Genomic DNA, 24,327 nt, shown 5'->3' with positions numbered 1-24,327 from the left:
TGTAAACTGGGTTGAGATAGGGTCATATGCTACCCGACATGACATGTAACTTAACCAGGTGAATAATGCGTCAAACATTAGATGACCTAACCTAACTACCTCAATCTAGCACAACCTGACACAACTCAATCCAAAATCCTATGGCTTTGAAACACCTAACCCTATCACTCACTTTTTAAGTTTGAAAATTGTGTATTTAAGTCATTTGTAGGTGGAATGCTCAATTGATGTTGAATTGTAGAAGAAATTATTGGTAAGATTCTGCAACAACACCCTTTTTTTAGTTCTCCATACTTGTTACCAATCTCCCATCTTATTATTAATTTTTCTTCAATACATAGAAGCAAGGTATGCTGAACCGGTACCGCCGGCCGTATCGATCGGCCGACGGTATGGATCGGTATGATTTAGTACCGTACCGAACTGACGAAGGCAAGCGGACCCAAATCGAAAGAAGAAAAAGAGAGACAGAGAAATAGAGAGAGAGGAGGAAGAAAGAAAAAGAGGGAGGGGCCGCCGGACGGCCTTTGACTGGCCGCCCTGGCCGTCGGAGAGCGCAGTCTGTGCGCGCGGCACCGCGGACGTGAAACAGAGGTGTCGCTCCTGTTTCACGAGTTTTTTTTTAAAAAGATAGTTTTAAGTGAAGCCGGCAAATAGTTTGCCGGCTTCATAATTTTTGTTTTTTTAAAAAAAATCCCTTAAATCTGCATCCAGTTGCCGACTTCATGAGTTTAAAACCAAAAAAAAAAAATCGAAACAGACGACCATCTGTTTCGAAAAAGAAGGGGGCGGAGCCGCGGAGGGGCTTTGCCCACTCGACCGACAGCCTGCTGGGCTCCGCCCGCTCGACCGCCTTCAGGCAGTCGGCGTCGGCTCGTCAGCCACCGGGGGCCTCGGGACGGAGGCGCCGTCCGTCCGATAGGTCCTTTCCCCCCCGAGTGCTCTCTCTCTTTCTCACTCTCTTGAAAGTCCTATCGGATAATAAAGGGCTCGAAAGCCCTCCAACGGCCGCAACCGGCCACCGCCGGCCTCTGACGGCTCCCACCTCCCTCCCTCTCTTTCTCACTTTCTCTCTTTTTTTCTTTCGTACTGCCGGTGTACCGAATTTACTGATCGAATCGTGCCGGTTCCCTGTCGGTCCGGTACGATACGGGATGTATTGGCCGGTTCGGCACGGTATGGCAAACGCTGCATAGAAGAAATAAAACCAAATGAAATGAATCAAGTTGGTTTCAGAATGTGCTTAACCTGGTTTGGCCTAAATCCATAGACCTAAGTGGAGCCAATTAGCCAATGGTAGCATATGGACATAAAATCATGAACAGGAAGCATGTCGAGTCGTGGGACTAGTTCAGCCCCAGCCCAGTTACAAGCCCACCGCTAAGCCCCCTTAATTTGCAAAACCCAGGATGCTAAGTTATTAAAAATCCAATTATTCATGATTGTTTGCCACTAGATTCTCCATCCATACAGAGGTCACACAATCTTATTTACATCTTTTAAGTAAGAGCTAGAAGCCTAGAAGTGTAGGCTTCTTCACTAATTTTACTGAAACCATGAGTTCGAAACTTTGTATAGTAGGCTGGCTATCTTTTATATAATTTTTAATTCACTTAAATTATTTACTTTGCATTGCATTATTTCCTAACTCTTCATCATGACAAAGATGGTGACCACATCTTTTGTCAACATGCATATATATTGGAGCATGGTTCGCCGTACCGGGCCGAACCGCCCGGTACGGGGCGTATCGAGCCGGACCGATCCCTTACCGGTCCGGTTCGAACTTTTTTTTCGGAAAAGGACTCTGAACCGCACCGAACCGTCCGGTTCGGTGCGGTTCGGACCCATACCGTCCGGAACCGAGCGGTACGGCTCAGTTCTGGACCGGTTCGGGATGAACCGAACCGAACCGTACTGCCCAAGGGAAGGGGGGGAGGGGGCCTTTTCACGTGGTTGGGGGGAGGGGGAGAGAAATGGGCGTGGCCCACTTCACATGGGGGGAGAGCCTGGTGCTTTAATAAGCACCAGGCCTTCGGTGTTCTTTGAGAGTTCTCAGAGAACACCCATGACCGTGGACAACTTAATCGTTGAGACCTCCCAAAAATTAGAAAAGAATGCAAAATTTTGTGAAATTTGAGTGATTTGAGAAGAGGCTGATCTTTGGCGGGAGGTAAGATAATCTGTTATTTTGTTAGTAAATATTTTTTTTGTTTTTATTGTTAGAAATAGGATAAAAATGAGGTAAAATAAAAATAGGAGAAAATCATGCCAAAATCTTATGATTTTGGTATGATTTAATTATATGTGATAGATCTTTGAAAGATCTACACGATGACACCAAAATTGTTAATTTTCGTTAATTATATTTTTTTAAATATTTTAAAATATTTATTTACTTAAAAATTAAAAAAAAATTAAATTTTAGGAAAAAAATTAGAGTTTGGAAATCATGTTTAGAATGATTCAAGCTACTTAAATCTAATTTCAAATTTTTTTCAAATATTTAAAATTAAAAAATTATTTTTTAATTATTTAAATTAAAAAATTTAATTATAAAATAAAAAATATATAAAAATAGTGTTATATTTTAGTTAATTTAAAAATATTATTTGAAGCATATAACATATTTATTTTGAATTTATAAGTTTTAAAATAATTATTAAAATTATTTTAAAATTATATATAATTATTTTAATTATTATTAAACTATCATGTTTTGTTATACTTGCGGACGATCTTTTAATTATTTAAATTATATATATATACTGCGGACGATCTTGCACGTGGAGTAGGGTCCATGGATGTATCTGGATCATCCTCATATTATGGATCCTATTATCTATAGCCACCTTATGATCCATATGCATATGGTGCATCCGAGGCATCTTGTAGTGGTTACTATCCTATGCAGCCTGGAGCATCTTACGGATCAGATTTTGCTACTGACATATTTGGATGGACTCCTCTACAACCGTACCATCATCTCGAGGATACTTCTCAGAATCAGAATTTTAGCGAGAGGTCTAAGATGTCTTACAATCCAGAGAGGATGCCTTATGGGATGATGAATATTCGAGAGTACGGTGCAGCTTGGCTAGAGGGTTGGATTGATATCCCTTCAGACTATGTTGATGATCCAGACATCTACGAGCGTCACAGACACTCGACAAGAAATTAAATGCAGAGTACATCTTAAGGTTCGTATATTAGTTATTGCGCTTTGTACTAAAATATTTAGATACATTTTAATGCGCATTTTATATATATTTTTTTTAGTTTTAAGATGACATAGTTGAAATATAATGTAAATAAATATATGTTTGAAATTTTGGATCAAGAGTCTTTGTACCGCAACCTAACTCCAAATTGAACCCAAATATGTCAATAATATACAATATAATGCCATATTGAGGTTGTATTTATCAATTATTAACTTTAAAAATCCAAAAAAAATAAAAATCGAAAAAAATATTGTGTACCGGTACCGGACCGGTATGCTTGGGCGTACCGAGTGTCGGTACGGTACGGTACCGATGCCATACCGTACCGGTCCGGCACCTTGCACGCCATCCGGTACCGGTACAGCGAACCTTGTAATTGGAGACAAGCAACCTAATGAGATGTGCTGTCTACACTTGGTTCTCATGTCACACAAAATTAAAGTTGCATCTTCATGTAGGAAATAACTTGATATATACATTTTTCAAAACATGGTACCAACTTCCTAAAAATTTACAGTCTGATACATGAGATACATTATGAATACACATACAATACACAACAATATCAGTACCTTGCAATTTGAGTTAACTAATGTTTATTATAGAAGACCATAGTGTCACCTCAGTTGGCAAGTGGAACAGGTTGGGTCAACTTTAGATCGACTAAGAAACTGCTCAGCCTGAATTTGAGCTGCATTTGAATGAGTCAAAGGAAATGAAACCCATACCCACCTGGCTTGGGTTCGTTTCACGTTAGGGCCAACCAGATTGTACTGAAATTATAAATAATGATGACATAAAGACCGTTCCTAAGCTCTGTTCCAGAGATTCTCATGCTGCAGAAAATAAAAAAAGATGGCAGGTACTAAAATTTAGATAATTTGTCCATCAGCTTGGCGTCTCTCTCCTCTCTTAATTTGGACCATGAATCTCTACCCCACTGATTCAAATCCCATGGGATGGGGCTGTTCTAGTTTTTCTGTGGAATAGGCGCACTGCCGTTTAACACTTGGGAGGGGGATATCATGGGATGCTGGGGCGATATGGGATGGTCCAGTCTTGACATTTGGGATGGTGCCCCACCCAATGCCCTGCTGGGACTTAATCCTTGCTCCACCCTCTCCACTTGTTACCAATTTACAATCTTTTGATATGAATCTAGGAAATTGGTGGAGAGATGGAAAAGAATCACTTGAAATAGAGAAAATAATATACTTAAGAATAGTAAGTTCAAAGGAAAATCAATCCTAAACCATGAAAGGTTCTTGATCTCAGCAAACAACTTAGAATTTATTGTACAAAACCTTATATGAGAAGTACTTTGAAATCTCAATCATCTGCAAAAACAAGATCTTGAAAGATCACTGAAGTCAAAACAACAAAATTGTAGAGAACCAAAAATGCTCATCGTGCAGCAGTTAAGCTGGGTGATGATTGTAGTGATTGTGCTTGAAGAGAAGGCCTTAATCTGTTGATCCCATACCCTAGACCCTAAAGAAAGAAGAAACAAGGAAGGAAAAAAAAAAAGCAAAGAACACCTGGACTTCAAGTCCAACAGCTGTCTTTTATATATTTTTTTAACTCAAAAATCAAAAAGTTAGTGACCCAACTGCGTCTGGATGCTCAACCCAAACTCATTACATATTTGACCAGGTAGGCTCCTGTTTAACCCCGATTTGCTGGGTCATGAAACACAAACCCAGTTTCTACTGGCAGGTTCAGGCAGGTTGGTGGGTCTCGGTTGAGTTCTGTCAACCCTAGTCTCATCTTTCATGTTCTTTTTCCCCACAACTTTCTGATTTAAATGGTTATGTCGACGGTATAAAATTGATATGAAGAACTTCTATCACCATCTGCTTACCATTCTCCCCTTGTGTTTAATAAAAGACCGTAGATATATATATTTCACAACAGCAATTATTCTGATGCAGAACACTTTAAAATAAATTTGTTGTCAGAAAAAGTATCCAGTTAGCAGACAATATGATGATGTATTGTAAACAAATTGGTAGCTCACCAATGAAGTCAGTGATTGTATCACTTGCATCTATTGCACTTCTTCTGACGTCATCGAAAATAGTAAATAGTTCATCAACTGATTCACTAGATATGGATGAATCTTGCTTAACAGTTCCAAAAATTTGACCTGCACAAGACAGCAGTTTGACAATGTCAAAACTGCAGCAAATATTAAGAAATCGACTTAGACATGCCACCCCAAAAACATTGGCTGTGCTTGTTATGACGCTGAGACATACATAAGATGATTCAGAACACATTAGGCCAACATTGACCCAAAAGAAATGACTGCAATGAAAATAACAATTAGCATTCAGATATCACTAACAAATTAGTAAGATTAGCCATATATTGACCGAAAAAAAAGACTCATTAAAAGTAAGCTCAATGAGAAGGGAAAGATTTAGAGAAATACTACAAGATAAAAAAAAGGCATAGAGTATCTCTTTTTTAACATGAAAAGAACAAAAAAAATAAAGCAAAAGAAGAGAGAGAACAAAGACACAAAAAAAAAAGAAGTTAAATGCCTAGAACAAATGAGTGTATATTGAGTTATGAATCTGGGAAGGCAATTCTCCAATTCCAACAGCCTCATGACAATAAAAAAGACCTAATAAAAGCAAATTCGAATTATAATGATTGCTCATATCAAATTAGAGTTAGCATTTGAATTAAGCAAATTTTTGCCATAATGGACATGGATAAGGTATAATAACTGTGCTCCAAGTATTGCACAAATCTATCCATTTTTTCTTCATTATAAACTCACTTGAATGCGATTTTTTTTTTCCTCATCATTAAATATTTATAATCCCTTACACAAGGCTTTAAGTACCAGTGGGATGGGGCATCCAACCATCCCAAATGTTGGAATGGGACGAGTTGGAATGGATCAGGACAAGATATCCACCATCCCGAATATCGGGATAGGAGTTGGGAAATGGACCAGGATAGGACATCCACCATCCCAAGTGTAGGAACGTGAGGCATTCTGTTACACAGAAAAACCAGGATGGCCTTGTCCCATGGTATTTAAAACCTTCTAACCATAAATCGGTTGTAATAAAAATAACAATTTGAAGTATCCCCAAAATACTGAGATAGTTACCTGACTGAGCAAGTTCCCAAGTTTGCTTTACAGAATCTTCTAATGTATCAAGTTGATCTCGTATGTACTGCATAATTATGAATAAAACATAACTTCAAGAAAAAGCTGATATAACATTACAAGTTTATGAGGCAAACTTGAAACAAATAAGCAAGAGATGTTGAGTGCTTTTTCAATGTTATATTACGTAAAGATGCATACTAACTTTGATCATTTTCATCTGTGTTCCAATTTTAAAAAAATGATCCCTGACTGTGAAAATAAAAATATTTAATTTGCAAAAAAATGCAATGAAGTAACAGCACAGCTAGGCATGATACAGCATGTTACTATCACCTAATTTCCAGGCCAACAACAGGACACCAAAATTATTATCTACATAATCCAAAAGTTTTATAAGTCTAAAAGCCAAAAATCACAAGTTCAATTTTCTTGTTAATGCATGAATCAAGAAGACCATATCAAACCCATCATCAACCATGATTTCAACATCAATTCTGACTAAAATTTTATGAGATGGAATATTTATGAAACAGAAATTATGTTAAACCATTTTCTTTGTTATTGTTAAAAAATCTCATTTGTTGATAGGGAAGAAACCACTTTCATGATTTTGGATTTTACACAAATTAGATGCTATAGAACATGACTGGGGGCATGAAATACTGTACTGCCTCGTACCGTCCCATACCGTACTGGTCTTGTAGCGGTGCACCGTCTCGAAGCGTACCGACATTACCGTACCGTATTGAACTGCGTACCGACATTAAGCAGAATTTTACCAATATGGAGTCCGGTACCGAGATGACGAACCTTGACTGGAGGTGTGGATTCTCAATTTAGGTGGCTCACCATGTATTTTTGAACCAATTAACCAAAAGTGAAATGTTCTAGAAGTTCCCATGCATTTCTTATCTATGCAAAAAGGACCCAGAAAAAGATACTTTGACCAACAAGATGCCTGCCGAGATTTGCTCTACCACCCCAAAGAATTCAGATTTCAGACCCATAAAATTTTCGTCTGTGCTTTACGATATCCAAACCACAATCAATAGTATTGGTTCTCAATTGCTTGTCACACCATGCAATTTGACAAGGCATATTACTGGGGAAAAAAATCGTTTGCAACCATTCAATGCATAGGTAAGAAATCTCTCATTTTTTTTTAATTTTTTATAATTAGGTTGCAGAATGGATCACAATCAGGGGGGTGGATTCCCATTTAGATTGCCAAACATGTATATCAATTGTATTTAAGCTCAAATCTCACAATTAGACTTGTTGTTCAGCCGTTTTTGAAATCATAGGAACCCATAAAATATTGCACATTCTAAAATGGATCGGTGCTGATAATGGTTTCCATTTTGGACATCCTAATCCTACTTGAAGCTCACCCAAGTCATGTTGCATACTTCATTCATTCTATCACATTGGCCATGATTAATAGGTTGGTTCCAAAGTCATTAAACTAATATAACAGTAGTTTTCATGCCCTCAAATAGTGGTGCATGGGCATGAACAGAAGAATTGGACTTGGATGCATATCCAATTGTCAGAATTGGCAAGAGGAAGAAAAAGGATATTTGGGAGGCAAAGGAAGAAAATAATTCAACTAAACTATATATGTTAAATATTATATAAGAAATAAAAAGAAATCATTTATTAAGATCTTTTAATGTACATGCTTTTCATTCAAACATGCCAATTAGCATAAGGGTGTAAGAAAGATGATGTTTTGTGAAGTCATTTTGATTCCTATATCTCAGTTTCTTTTTCACCTCCCTTCTCACATTATCATCGCAATTTGAATTCATTGTCAATCCATCTCTTCACCGATATTTAAAAACAGCAACCAAATATAGCAGACACTCCCAGTAGCACGACTCATAGATTGACAGACTGCTGAAAATATTCACATATACAGAAAACAATATTTGTCGAATAGTTTTTTTTTTTTTTTTTTTTTGAGTCCTTGATGCAGTTTTTGGTGCTAACATTTCAGTCTGAAGTACATTCAAGTATTCAAGTTGCAATCGCAAAGATCCTTCCTTGAGGCAAGAGGATCAACCATTTTAGTATGCTACAGCATTATTTACTATGGTGGCTACATGTGGGATGCCCAAGTTTATATATAGATGAAAATGCTATTGCTGTGCATAGAAACGCCACTTCTCCATGTGATAGTCCAAAGCATGTTTAGAGACCCTCTCCACTTGAATGGGGCAACCTGCCCAACTGTGCACCTGCAGCCTTGGCTGGTTGAGTGAATTGAGGACCTGCTATTCCCTAAAACCCATTTGACATGCTGGGTCGAGCAGCTGAACTGGTCAAACCAGAATAGGTAAACCCACCTTCCTCCTGCCCGAGTTAACAATTTTTTTTGAAAAAAAGAAAAAGAAAAACCAAAAAGGGGTTTGGTAGATTTGGGAAGGTAGCAGGGCAAGGGCTCTCACTTATTCAATGCCCTGGTTTTGGGGAGTGATGGTGTGGTCCTTCTCCTCCACCATTCCCCACCCTTCACTGCTGCTTGCCGCTGGTTGGTTGCTGCCAGCCAGAGGCTTGTCCTCCTCTCCTCTGCTCCATCAGTTGGCCTTTTTTCATTTGGACTTTGGACCCAACAACTGGCCACTGGTTAGTCAACATTGTGCAGCGGCCACTTGCACTAAGGAGGTGGTTAGACACCAAAAAGCAGCCGCAGGCATTGCATAAGTTGTCCGCCACTGACTTTGGCAGGTCATGCAATTTGTAAGATCATGTTGACATGGACAATGTTCTTATATTGAGATTTAATTTGACATGATGATTTTTTTTAATTGCTACAGAAATATCTAAATTATCAATTTCATTAAGCAGTGAGCAGTGAACATGGATCCGTTTTTAGAATTTTTATTCACATATCATACTCACCATTTTCTGAATCTGATTCCTTTTCTTCAACTCATACTTTTAATTTTTGAACACAGAATCTTGGTTCAAATGAAGATTTCTTGATTCACATAAACCTGACTATAAACTATGTGGATTTTGTTATGAATTGAAGTAAGATTCTATAAACTTTACAATAAGAATTTTATTTATATATGAACATACGCAAAGATCGTTTTGGAATTATTGTACTATTTATGTGTTTGTTTATGCAATAATATGAAATATCATCATTTTACTATATAAATGCTAAAAAATGATTGAATTATTATTATATTTTTTCATGTTTTTCTTTTTTAAGCATTTTTTAAGTTTTTAACATTTTATGCACTTATTTATTTATTTATGTCGCCATGAGGAATTAGGTTGATCATTGTATAGTTGCTGACCCATGACCTGCACGCTAAACTGGGTCATTCCAGGTCAATGAGCTCCGCACACCGGTCCAAAGTGAATCAATTGGTCAGTTGAAGTACAACCTCTAGACTCTTTTCCAACTCAAATCAGGTGCGACAAAAGATTTCATAGCATAAGCACCATTTATGTATATACTTCAAGTCAATATCAACTTTAAACTTTTCATTGGTTTCATCGGAATTCATGTTTTTATATCCTACTAAAGATTACATTGATTGACTACCAGCACCATGCTCTCAGCCTCCTACTTATGCACCAAATACTTCAACTGCATATGAGCTCCTCTTGAGCACTATTTTGACTTATTTTGAACTACAGATTAAAGCACAACATAAACAAAACAGCAAAATTTTGAAGATAGGCAATTTTGATTTATTTATTGCAATAATTTTCTCCATTGAACAAAACAAAAGCAAAGACCATCAGACAGCGTGTTCCTTTCTAAGCATGGTTCATATAATTAACCAATAGCAAATGTCTACCATGCTTCTCACTCCCACCAGATTTGGGTACGGATAAATTTCTTGTAAATAGAGATATTGGAATATGCACACCATTACAAGTACATGAGAAAAAGAAAAGTAACAAACTTTAGCGGCTTATGTGGATATATTATATTAGGGGAGCAAGTGAGCAACCTTATTGCACAGAGAGGGGAAATGGAGCTTTATCGCATTTGAGAGAGAATGGAATGTAATTACCAAGGGACATGTGACATGAAAAAGATCTATCTAGATAGTCAAGATAAGGGATTAAGAGGAGGTGGCAGGGATCCCAACCCAAACGATTAATGTAACCAAGGTTCACCATCTCAATATCAAATCTTGCACTGGTAGTCTGGTACCATCCTATTATAATGTCAGTATGCAATATGGTACGAGATGGCAAGACATATCGAGTGTTGGTATAATACGAGACTGCGTATTGGTTCAGAACCGCTACAATATGGTACACTTGGTACAGTACAGTACCAATCAATACGGCAAAACTTGTATGTAATATTAATATGACATTGCCCTAGAGGGTGTCAACTAGTGGAGTTGCTGAGGTCTTTGGAGTTGGTACCAAGGACCTAGAATTGAGTCCTGCCCTCACCCTGATTTTGAAGGCAAATGCCCCACAAGAACATGAATATTCTGGATAATATCAGCTAGCATTGGAAAGAAAACTAACAACATGAAAGAAATGGATAACATAGAAGGAATAAGAGTTATATGTACAAAATATGAAAAGAAAGAGGAAAATTACAAACCCATATAGATGGAATAACCATAAGCTTCTTGTTTCTACTCATGTTTATGTAGCACTAGATTAGAAAACTATAGAAAGTTGAGATGTGATGGAAAAAAAATAAAAAGGTTGGGAAATAAATAGAGCATAGAAACTAAACTCCACATATTTTTTCAAGGATCGGGATGGCTTTAATCCCACAATTTTATAAATATGCTTCTTTTCAAAGAATTAAGAGTGGATGAACCGCTAATAACATTGACTGCCAAAAAAGGCACGTCTCAATCATCGTGAGTGTATAAATGTATAGAAGTGGTAGAATTAGGGGTGGCAAAATTTTGTGCACCCTTCTGAGTTCTGACTGATCCAGACCAACTCTGAAAAGAGACTAGATCCATGCAATATAATCATTGTTCAAAAACCAGGTCAGGACAAAAAAATTATCTGAATCTAAATTCAGGTCTTTCCAGATATGCATATTCAAAAATAGAGGTCCTCATATAGCGTCAGAACCAGGTTGGTTCTCGATCTGTAAATTCAGATAATCCAGGTGCTTACTATATGGCTTAATAACTGGATCGGGCTTGGTTTTGTAACTCTGGATATTAGGGTTCTTAGAAATAAAGTTTTAAAACTGTATTTTCTAGTCTGCAATCGCATTCACTGTTTAACATTGCATCAAACTGGGTCAAGTCCAAATTGACCAAATTAAAACCATGTTTGACTCCAGACACAATATTGATTGAAATCCAGGTCTAGATCAGGTTTGGATCAAGCAAAAAACCATAACTATAAGATCTTGTTTGACCAGGATCCAAACTGGACCTGGAATTTTGCCACCCTTATGTAGAAAGCCCATTGGTTCTCAGTCCATATTATCTTTGGCTCCTAATTTCAAATGGGTAAAACATATGTAATTGGACAAAACAAAGTCCATTAATGAACTTTATAACATAAAGGGTCAGGCCAGTTAGAGCATTATGGTCATTCTGGTCCATAATTGATAATCGATAACCGCCATTGCGTCTTACTGAAACAAGACAACATGGATCAAAGCTAATCATGCTCTCTTTGTCACTCTCCTCCCTCCAATCTTAATCCTCTTCATCTTTCCTTTCCTTTTCCTTTTCTGTATCTAATTTTATCTTTGATGGGATCCTTGCGTTCTGTAGTAATGAACTCTTTGAACTGCAAGTCAAGGCTTTAAGCAATTACATAATTCATGCATTAGAAAAGTTTGTTCCTGCATAGTTTTATCAGAGACAGACCACAGGCTATCTATATAAACCTATATACAGTTCACAGAACAACATAACTTAGGATTTCTTCAAAGCAAAACACTACCGCACAGGGAACATATGCCAGTATACCATGCTGTGGTTTAAATAATAGGTCCAAGTTTTTAAATCCTATGGGATGGAGGTGTCCCGGTATCTCCATGGAATGGGACACCCCGCTGTCCCGTCCCGTCCCATCCCGACAACTGTCTCCATCATTAATCCCGATAGATATTCTCCATCTCTCTCCCTTCTTTTTTTCCTTTCTTTCCTCCTCCTTTTCTTTTTTTTTCTTCTACCTTCCTTTCTTTCTTTTTTTCTTTCTTTTTGTCATCCCTTTCTTTTTTCCTTTTTCTTCTTCTTTCTCTTTCCTTTCTTCCTTCTTGCCTTCCTTTCTTTTTCTCCCCCCTTCTCTTCATTCTTTCATTTTTCTTCTTCTTTTCTTTTACCTTTTCCTTTTTTCATCTTCCCTTTTTCCTCATTATTCTTCTTTCCCTTCATGGATAGGTTTCGGAGTCCCAGTCCCGGACCGGGATAGGACGGCCAGGATGCGCCCCATCCCGGCAGGACGTAAAACCTTGAATAGGTCACCTTTTGCATATATCAGAACAAAATAAAAGTTCTATGATGGTCTCCATTTCCATGCATAAAACAGAAATCAATTTTCAACATACTACTACTAAATATGCAAGAAGTTAAATATAAACTATGGGTAGAATGTTTTAAGAAATGCTACTAATGCAACCGCTAACAGGTATTTCTAATACCAGTAGATCATGTAAAAGAAAATAAAGCCAATAAATAGTATGCTCACTCACCTAACTGGGAAATAATAGAATGATTGCTTCTATTTACCCACAAATAACCAGATTAAGGAAAAATTCGAAATAATGAAACTCACATGCAGAGTGTTAAGTTTAACACAAAGTGTTGGTACTGTCAAGTCATTTAACTGTTTGGTTATTTTCTCCTCAAGAAATGCATGCTCCATCGATCTTTTCTTTGCGAAAGGATTAATTGACACTTTATATCGTGTTAAAGCTGGGGGGCTAGGATACAACATATGCTTGTCGACTGCACCCAAGAAATAAAAAATAAACATATCAGTCAAGAACTAGTGCTACAAATTAATCTTTAGACGAACAGCAGAACATATCAGTTTCATCAACTCAGAAAGAGTATATAACTTTTATATCACTATGTACCAATGTGAGGTGCGTTCATGTGATTTGCACTGTACGTGTCAAAGGGTGTCCGTGTTGATGGACATTGTTATGTATCAATTTGATTTGATGCAAGTTTCTCATAGACTCATGATGTAGATATATAAATAGCAGTACAAGACAATGTGCTATGTCCCCCTTTAAAAGCATGTCTGACCATCTGGAACACTCCTGTTTCTATTCAGGGCAATCCAAAGATTCTTGCAACTGATGCCTTTCACCAAGGTTTCAAATCCCAGTTTGTATGTGTCCATCCAGGCCTCCTGGATTGGACCAGTGAGATTCTGGGTCCTAGGATTAGTCCAGGACCATAGTACCTGAAAACCAGGGACATCCCAACTGGTACAAGAAGGTACCAGCCAGTACAAACCAGGTCAATGACTGGCCCCAGCTGGCATCAACTAGTACAAGTCAGGTCATATCAAAAAGAGGTTCTCAAGCCTCTTCTCTTTTCCCTCATCTGTAAGGTTTAAAGTGGATAGCAGGCATGCAGCCGCTGGGGATTTTATGGCGGATAGAAGGTGCTATGTACCCAAAGCAGGCTGCTAAAATATATCAATATTCTTCTTACCAACTATCAAAAATGAATACTTTATATCAACTTCATGCAAAAAATTAAAAATTCATAAAAACTATAAAACGATACTACCTAGCATCATAATAATGTAAACATCCATATGATGTAAAGGTCCATAGTCTAGCGAGAAATATCATCATCCACCAAACATAATAATATCATTCATAATATAAAAATATCCACAATCACAAAAAATCAATCATAAAAGAAAGATGACTGCAATCATGTAATAAACTTCTCTTTCTCGCCCCCCTCCCCCCCCCCCCGCCTCCTCAATGCTCCATCCAACTAGGGCTAACTTGATTGGCCTGTGCTTTAACCAAACCGTTGGACCTGGGGTCGGATCCGAGATTTTGTTCTTAGGGGACCAATGTGACATAACAAAAAAAGCAAAAGTTAAATAATTAAATCCTAAAACTTATTATCAATGAAAAATTCTAAAATATTATTTAAAATGCAACTGATTATACACTAGCTTACCCATGACTCGAAATCCTGCCCATAAAAATATGATCGTTTACAGTTCTTTAACTCATATATAGATCATTCTATAGCTATATATTGAGAATTAGAAAACATATTAATTATTGTCTGCAATTGTGACATGAGAGTTTGGGAAAAGCAAAAAGAACAAATAAAAATCACTTGCGCAGATAATATAATGATGTGTTTTCCAGTCCCCTAGTTATTGCATACAGTTATAACATTTGAGTATCATAATTTATAAATAATAAGTATATGTATATAAGCTACAAAAGAAATGTTTTTATTTTATCAGTTAATTGTCATTCAAAATAAAATACTGATTAATGGATCTTGCATAAGAAACAGTCATAACATATAGCCAAACTACTATTGTGCCAAAATTTTATTGCTAAATTCAAAATAACCAAATTTGCTAAGTTGCCTCCTTAGAGAAATTTCTTCTGCAATATCATCTATTCCTCCTAAATTGAAAATAAAAAACAAAGAAAATAAAATAATATCCCAAATAGGATTTACGTTCCAAATAAAAATATTTAAAAAAGAAAAAAAGAAAAGTGAAAAGTAATGCCAAATTGGTGTTGGTACCATTACTGGCACCAAGATATGCTGAGCCAGTACCGCCGGCCGTATCGGCCGACCGGCGGTATGGTTCGATATGGTTTCGTACTGTATCGAATCGAAGAGAACCGACGAAGGCAAGCGGACCCGAACCGGAAGAAGAAAAAGAGAGAAAGAGAGAGAAATAGAGAGAGAGGAGGAAGAAAGAAAAAGAGGGAAGAGAAGGAGCCGGCGGGGCCGCCGGACGGCCTCCGACTGGCTACCGAAGGGCACAGTCCACGCGCGCGGTGCCGCGAACATGAAACAGTTTTAAAAAATCTAGTTTTAAGTGAAGCCAGCAAATAGTTTACTGGCTTCACAATTTTTTAATTTTTTTTTAAAAAATCCCTGAAGTCGGCAATTGGGTTGCCGACTTCATCAGTTTAAAACCAAAAAAAAAAAAGAAAAAACGAAAATAGACGACGGCTTGTTTTGAAAAAGAAGAAGGGGGCGGAGCCCGGCCTGTTTCGAAAAAGAAGAAGGGGGCGGAGCTGCTCGACCGCCCTCAGGCCGTCGGCGTCGGCTCGCCGGCCACCGAGGGTCTCGCGACGGAGACGCTGTCCATCCGGTAGGTCTCCCCCTCGAGCGCTCTCTCTCTTTCTCGCTCTCTTGAAAGCCCTATCGGATGATACAGGGCTCGGAAGCCCTCCGACGGCCGCAGCCGGCCACTGCCGGCCTCCGACGGCTCCCACCTCCCTTTCTCCTCTCTCTCTCTTTTTCACTTTTTTTTTTCCTTCCGTACCGCCGGTATACCGAATTTACCGAATCGTGCCGGTTCCCCGTCGGTCCGGTACGATACGGAGTGTACCGACCAGTTCGGTATAGTATAAAAAACCTTGACTAGCACCATAAAATTCACGAGCTTGAAGACCACCTATAATCCTAAATGACCTAATAAAAACCCTAAGAAGTCTCTAAACAACAATTAAAACAAGTGGGAGGGAAAAATTGATGTTGTAGTGAATTACTAAGATGTCAGGCCATCCTAGGTGTCAGAACAGTTCCACCAACCCAAATCCTAACTAACATCAAGTCGTTGAAGACTAGGATTTCAAATCATTTTTTTTCGGCTTTCATTGAGGATATGATGACCAACTACATGCATTAGAAGCAGCAACAATCGATGTGCGCAAACCATTACCAAGAATCATACAGGTATGTTACAGATTCAGTATAGTACAATCTGGTACAGTATGGTATGCATCTCGTACCAAGACAACCTTCGAACACTTTCACGCACTCAGCCATCGTACGACCCACAACCGAGCAGTACAAGCCTACAAGGTGTGGTTCCATGTGATGTGAACAGGTACAGCTCATATTGAACCAAAATACCAAACCTCAATACCATACTAGTACCTTACTAGTACGGTACAATACGGTTAGCACAGACAACAAGATATCCTCATTCTAACCCGGATCAACAATGGAGGTGAAAGAAAAGCATGGTATGTAAACACTATACAAGTTTCTTCCATACTAACAATATCCACAACACATAATGTTTCTTAGTATTTGAAATATACTAATAGACTTCCCTTTTTATGAATTATAAGGTTATTTAAAATGCAAATGTGTAAATATAATTGTCTAAATATGACATACCATTATAGAGACTACTATGCATTAATCAACAATCAATACAAATATCTAGTAGGATTTATTTCTTATTTTACTATGCATTAATTTTTAAGTTTACTTATTTAGCGTAGTTACTTTCAGTAAAAGCAGTTAAAAGCGGTCTAAGTCAGTAAAAAACCAAAATAGTGCAAGTTAGCAATTAGTTACAACTTCTTGTACATTCATATCTTTTCCTGATAATGCATGCCACCATCAGCATGCCACAACAACATATGTGCTTTGCTGTCATAAGAGGCATTTGCAAGACACAGAATATGCTAAATTGCTAATACTTCATTGTATGACTACCTTTCAAACTGCATTAAATATAAGAAGATTGCTAAAAGTATTAGACATATTAGAATATCAAGTAGACAAAATGAAACAAAGAATAAGGCATCATGTTGATAAATCAAAAGAATTAGCTTGGTATTACCATACTCTTTCACAACTGTATATCAAATTGCAATGCAACAAGAACCTTTAAATGGTTTAGGGAATTCAACAATGGACTTCTATCACAGTGTGAATCATACCTTGCTGATTGACCATGTATTGCAAATAAGAATCAAGGCTCCGAACAATTCCAATCAGTAAAGACCGCAAGTGGATCATATCCATAGGAAGGTTTAAGTTAAAGAATTGATCAACAGTCTGGAAATTATTATAAGCTTAGATTTTTATCTCATGTATGAAGAGGAAAGCAACAACATGAATACATAAAATACCAGCAGAATAATTGAATAAGGATAGAAATACAATTTTAGGGAAGCATTTGATGAGAAGGTTTACATGATGAAAAGGTACTGGCCAAGGCATTCTCTAAATATGAAAGAAAAGTAAGAGGACAAAAAAGTGTAAATGCTCCACTCTTTGTTAAGTTACAGGCCGTATGATTGGTTCAAAAATTTGCATTTGTTTTTATTTTGTGCTTTACCTTTGCTAAGAAATAAGTGTGTAAATTCTAAACACAAAACAATACTTGGAGCAAAGAGCCTTTTCAATGCCAGCAAGGAAAAACAACTCCTTCCCATTGAAACAGCAAATTCCAAAGCCATGTAAGATTAGATCTTCGCACATCTTTAATCATTATTCATTGCTGAAATAAAGATAAGTGTTTCTTATCTTGTATTGATTTGTAACAGTGGGACAGCACAAATACTTAGTGGTAGGACAGAGCGAGACCCTGAACTGTAATAAAAAGGCATGTGTCTCTTCAATCCCTAAGGATGCTGTTCATATTCAGAATATTGCACGTCATTAGAGATCATCAATTGCTAATAATGGATACTCCAAAGAGAAAACCTGTAATCAACAAGATTTCTGTTCTACAATTCACAGTTTCATTCCTTGATCCTGTATTTCTTTTGTCTATAAAGGTAATCTCCATTTTTTCACCAGATATTTTTTCAATGGGTAGAGATCAAAGGAATATGACGACTTACTAGATCTATGATCTATCTATAGGAATTTTATTAATTCAATTTCTAGCTCCCTCAAAATACTAAATATTGAAAAATAAGAAAACTAATCAAAACAGTCTTTTTACAAAAGGTAATAGTAGAGGTAGTAAACATCAAGAAAAAAAGAATACTTACTAGGATATAAAATTTACCATTCTTCTATTGAAGAAAGAGATTATTAGATTTTCAGCATCAAGCACCAGTTTTTGTTATTACCTTAAGACTAAGATGCCTAGAATACCTTGGTATCTCGGTTTGATGAATATATAAAATTTTACAAAGAAGAGAACAAATAAAAGTAGCTCTCATGATCAACAGCACAGAAAGCAAATCTTTTTGTAAAAAGAAGCAAGTAATACCCAAAAATACTACTTCATTCCAAGATTAAAGAAAAAGGAGAATCAAAGGGAACTTTGGAATGCCGTACCGGGCCGAACCGCCCGGTACGGGGCGTACCGAACCGGATCGGTGGCCAGCCGATCCAGTTCGGCCGTTTTCTCTGAAAAATAGCTCCGAACAGCATCGAACCGGACGGTTCGGCACGATTCTGCACCATACCGCCCAAAACCGGGTAGGTATGGACCGATACGGTTCGGTTCGGCGTTGAACCGAACCGTACCAACATCTTCATGTGGGGGGAGTCGGGGGGTGGGGGGGTGTGGGGTGGAGCCTGGGCTGTCTTTTAGTGACAGCCCAGGTGGGTTGTCTGAGAGACTCCAGAGCTCTCTCAAAGAACTCCCGAGAGAGCATTCCTTGCCTGAGACTCTCACGAGACGCCAAAAAAATTAGAAAAAGAGGAAAAAATTCTGTCAAATTGCAGCACTGGTTCGAGGAGACGCTGATTTTTGGCCAAAAATAAGATAATGTATTATTCTTTTAGTAAATATTTTATTTTTTATATTTTTATTGTAAAAAAAAGATAAGAACGAAGAAGTATGAAAATAAAAGGAAATCATGCCAAAATTTTATGATTTTGATATTATTTGATCATATATGATAGATCTTTGGAAGATCTACATGATGACACTAAAATCATTGATTTTTATTAATTATATATTTTTTAAATATTTATATATATTTATTCATAAAAAATTTATTAAAAAATAAATTTTTAAAAAAAATCAAAATTTTATAATCATGTTTAGAATGATTAAAGCTACTTAAATCTAACCTCAAAATTTTTTTGAAATTTTTTAAATTAAAAAATATTTTTATAATTATTTAAATAAAAAATATTATCAAATAAAAATATGTAAAAATAGTGTTATATTACAGTTAATTCAAAAATATTATTTGAAGCATATAACATATTTTTTTAATTTATGAGTTTTAAAATTATTATTGATTTTTTTAATTTATATATAATATTTTTTTTAATAATTATTAAACTATCATGTTTTATTATACTTGCAAAAATGAGTAAGAAAAAAGATTCAGAGCATGACATTGATTGGGATCATGAGGAGATGCTCTCGGTTCAGCATCATTGAAGATACAAATGGTGCAACACAGAGTTCAAGAGAGGAGGGGTGACTAGATTGAAGCAGCACCTGACTGATGGTTATCCTGATGTGTCTATGTATCGAAAATGACCACAGGAGGTCCGACAGTTGATGAAAAAGCACTTCGCTGATTCAAAAGCAGCGAAAGAAAGGGCAAAGCAGAAAAGGACGGAAGTAGACCGTCGAGCTGCAGAGCCACCTTCTTATCACTCTAGAGAGTCAAAGGAGACTTCCACTCCAGATGATGAGGCACAGATTGAGGCTGCCATTCAGGCAAACTTGGCTAATCAGTACCGGCAAGAGGAGATAGCCAGGTATAGAGAGCGATTTGGACCATCATGCTGCGAATCGGGGTCTGAATCAGGCAATCAACGATCGATGGGGAAGAATTCGAGTTCAGAAGAACTACCTCAGTCAGAAAGCCCGATGGTAGAGGGAGCAGACCAAGCATGTCATCTTTGTTGGGAGTTTTTGGCAGTAGGAGGTCCTCCAGAGATATTCCAGTATGAGCCACTATCCATGATTTGGATCCATATGCTTTTCCCAGCAAGGATTCAAAGTAGCTGAAGATTGACACTGTAGTGAAAAAGGATAAGAAGAAAGATATGTGGCAAGCTATTGGATCATGATTTCATTTCAACTATATTCCAACAAATGCAGCAGACAATCTTTACTATCAATTTGTCATTTCAGCCATAGAGGCTGCCAGCCAGGGTGTAGATCCGTCAGGACCTAAGGACATCTATGGTCAGCTTCTTGACAGTAACAAAGAGGATCTACAGAGATGGATTGCTTTTTACAAAAATAAATGACCTACATACGAACTGACAGTGATGTGTGATGGTTAGAATAGTCCTACTAGACAGAGCATCATTAATTTTTTGACATACTGTGATGAAAAAATATTTTTTTCACAAATCAATTGATGCTTCAGATAAGATGCACGATGCTACATATATCCTTAGTCTGATGGAGGAGATAATTGATTCAGTGGGGGAGCAGTATGTCGTGCAGGTCATTACAAATAATGGGCCACAATATAAGACTGCCAGAGAGTTACTGATGGAGCAGCAACCCCAGATATACTGGACCCCATATGCTGCACATTGTATTGATCTTATATTGATGGATATTGAGAAAATTCGTAGAGTGCAGCAGGTAGTGGAGATTGCCCAAACTATTATTAGATTCATCTACAATCACATATGGGTTCTTTCATTGATGCGGACGTATACTGGGAGGGAGATCTTAAGATCGGATATCACACGATTTGCTACCAACTACATAGCACTTGATAGTCTTCTTCAGAAGAAAGCAACCTTACGTCAGATATTTGTCAGTGCCGAGTGACAGGAGAGCAGATATGTGAGGACCGACACTAATGGAAGTCATGTGGAGAACTTGATGACAAGTCAGTCATTCTGGCAACGGGCTGAGAAGGTAGTGAAGGCTATTAAGCCATTATATAAGATGCTTCATACCGTGGATAGTGAAAGATACCTCCAGATGGGCTTCTTATATTACATGATGGAGAGGACAAAAAACCAAATCAGTGAGAACGATCCGAAGCATGCTCAAAAATTTATTAACATCATTGAGCGCCGTTGGGACTATCTCTAACCGGTAAGCACGGATTCAAAAATATTTTAAAATATTTTTTTCTTATACTTGTAAAAATATACTTAATCAATTATAAAATTTATCTGCAGCTTATTATTTGAATCCGAAATTCCAGTATACCATTTCTGGGATAGATATGGATAACGAGCTTCTTACTGCTCTTCGTAATGTGATATATAAGATGGTGTCCGATCCAAAAATCGCATCATTGTATCTGCAAGAGGTATGCTAATTTAAAACAGATGTGATTATTCAACTGAATTTGATCTGTACTTAACGATATATTTATAAATTTAATAAATATATTTTTTTACAGATGAAATAATTTAAAGAGAGATCAGACAGCTTTGGAATCCCATCAGCTGTCGTAAGCAAAAAGCAGATGAATCCAGATAAATTACATATCAATAATGAGCAGCATAGATTGATATGTAATTTTGCTTAATAATATCATAAAATTTAATATATAATTTTGCTTTTGCAGCTGAATGATAGATTCATTTTGGAATGTCCGCAGAATATTTGAGAGGTGTGACTATCCGCATTCTTTCCCAGACGGTCTCTGCTAGTGGCTGTGAGTGCAATTGATCGACTTTCGTCCTTATCCACAGCAAACAGAAAAATCGTCTAACACAAAAATGCCTCAATGATCTTGTATATGTTCACTATAATCTGAGGTTGAGGCTAAAATGTATTCAGGAGGAAGTACAACTGAAGTACACTGATCCGACACTAGATTTTGCTGACGAGGACAACGATCCGATCATCAGATGGCTTGCAGATCAGCAGCAGGAGCCAGAGCTTGATGAGCCGGGATCCCCTCCACGACCAACCAATGTGGTAGCTAGGGAGATCAGGGTGGATCTAGGGCAATAGGCAGAAAGAAATATTCTACATAAGATTCCAGCTGATCAGCCACAGCCTGAGAAGACAGAGAACTTCATCACTAACTCGACATCCGATACATCCTCACAGAGGCTTGAGCGATAGATGTTTAGATGAGATCGACAGTCAGCAAGAAGACATCCATCCTCTCAATCACAAAAAACTCAGTCACAGAGAGACACAAGGAGAAAAGAAAAGACAGTTGCACATGCACCACTCTCGAGAGTACAGGACCTATCTGATTCAGATTCGAAGATCAGAGAGAGTGATAATGATACTGGTAGTACTAGTCATGGATCTGATGATCAGAAAGGAACTGAAGGACAGAAAATCACTGCTTATGAGACAGCCGCAGGGTGATATTTGATTCATCGGTGAGTCCCAGTTTACACATGCTACATAAGATAAGGACCATAGTGGATGAGTCGATAAAGACCGTGAGGAGCTGATTTCATATAGACGACGGACTCCTAGAGGTCATCCAGCACACGATGCAGCTGCAGACGATCTTACACGTGTAGGGTCCATGGATATATCTGGATCATCCTCGCATTATGGATCCTATTATCCGCAGCCACCTTATGATCCATATGGATATGGTGCATCCGAGGTATCGTCTTCTACTAGTTACTACCCTATGCAGCCTGGAACATCTTACGGATCAGATTTTGCTACCGGCATATTCGGATGGGCTCCTCCATAGCCATACCATCATCCCAAGGATACTTCTCAGAGCCAGAGTTTGAATGAGAGATCTGAGATGTCTTACAATCCAGAGAAGATACCTTATGGGATGAATATTCAGGAGTACAATGTATCTTGGTTAGAGGGTTGGACTGATATTCTTCCAGATTATGCTAATAATCCAGATATCTATGAGCGTCACAAACACTCGATAAGATATTAAATGCAGAGTAGATCTTGAGGTTAGTATATCATTTTTTGTGCTTTGTATTTTAAAAGTTTAGATATATTTTAATGCACATTTATATATTTTCTTTTTAATTTTAGGATGATGTAGTTGTAATATAATGTAAATAAATATATATTTGAAATTTTAGATCAAGAGTCCCTGTACCGCTACCGAACTCAAAAATTGAATCCAAATATGTCAATAATATATAATATAATGTAATTTTGGGATTGCATTTATGAATTAATAACTTGAAGACCCAAAAAAAAAAGAAACAACAAAAAAAATTGTACCGGTATCGAACCAGTACACCGGAGCGTACCGTGTCAGTATGGTATGGTACCGATATCGTACCATACCGGCCGGGCACCGGTATAGGCCCCGATATCGGTACAGCGGACCTTGCTTTGCCCCATCTTGCACTTATCAAAAACATCGCCTTAGCATAAAATGACAATCACTGACGTATAATGTTGATAATATACAAAATGTCATGAGGCTCTCTGGCTGTGGTTTTGATAATTCTAAATGCTTTGCCAATTTATATTGTTCTTCATAATAGTAAACATCCCACTGTTCAGTTTTAACATTTAACAAGAAAACAAACTTCACGATCAATGGATTTGTTTTTTTCCTTTTTTCTGGTTGCATCTGCACCACAATTTGACAATTTTCTTAAAGAAGATAGATGCATAACACATTAAACTCGACTAGGAAGTACATGAAATAACCTTCTCAAAGAGAAAAAAGTGAAATAATATTTGAAATTTTGAATGCATTTAAAAATTGAATAAATTGTTTGAAATGATCTAAACCTCTTCAATGATTCGAAAGACTTCAATTATGGATGCTGCTTGTCTTTGTTGAGATGATAAAGGCTCCCAATCCTATGAAGAACATAAATATCCACATTAAAGAGCATGAGGCGAACCTCTAAGCAGAACATAAACAACCACATCAAAGAGTCCTCAAAAAATTGAAATTAAAATAACATCTAATCAGCTGAGATACAACTTTAATAGTTATTTATTTGTATGCATGGATATTTTGCATGTGTATATACATGTATAAATACATATTACATATATATCTTGTATAAACATAACATGAAAAATACATACATGCGACCTTGAAAATATATACATAATACATGTGTAGTTCTTACAAAAACATGTGTCCGTTTAATAATCAGGCCCCACCACATATTCAATTCAAGGTTTTAATACCATGGGATGGGGTTG

General features: G+C 37.2%; 1 protein-coding gene and 2 pseudogenes across 14 annotated transcripts in view; 2 read left to right on the top strand and 1 right to left on the bottom strand.

Moving 5' to 3' along the window:
* Positions 1 to 24,327, bottom strand: part of LOC105054121 (protein unc-13 homolog) — a 71,041-nt gene that overhangs the window by 20,080 nt on the left and 26,634 nt on the right. For 12 of the 14 annotated variants that reach the window (XM_073245463.1, XM_073245464.1, XM_073245456.1 and 9 more), the window contains 5 exons: positions 23,902 to 23,973; positions 17,240 to 17,357; positions 13,102 to 13,274; positions 6,352 to 6,418; positions 5,242 to 5,370 (listed from right to left, as the gene is read on the bottom strand). In XM_073245463.1, the coding sequence (XP_073101564.1) occupies positions 5,242 to 5,370; positions 6,352 to 6,418; positions 13,102 to 13,274; positions 17,240 to 17,357; positions 23,902 to 23,973 (559 nt within the window). The remainder of the gene's footprint in view (positions 1 to 5,241; positions 5,371 to 6,351; positions 6,419 to 13,101; positions 13,275 to 17,239; positions 17,358 to 23,901; positions 23,974 to 24,327) is intronic. The other 2 variants (XM_073245460.1, XM_073245461.1) reach the window with 1 other exon arrangement.
* LOC140852532 (uncharacterized) lies at positions 17,987 to 21,486 on the top strand (annotated as a pseudogene).
* Positions 21,425 to 23,889, top strand: LOC140852531 (uncharacterized; annotated as a pseudogene).

This window comes from Elaeis guineensis, chromosome 11 (assembly GCF_000442705.2).
Source record: "Elaeis guineensis isolate ETL-2024a chromosome 11, EG11, whole genome shotgun sequence".
NCBI classification, from domain to species: domain Eukaryota; kingdom Viridiplantae; phylum Streptophyta; class Magnoliopsida; order Arecales; family Arecaceae; genus Elaeis; species Elaeis guineensis.
Note: the sequence above shows the minus strand (reverse complement) of the source record. Positions and strands in the feature narration are given on the sequence as shown.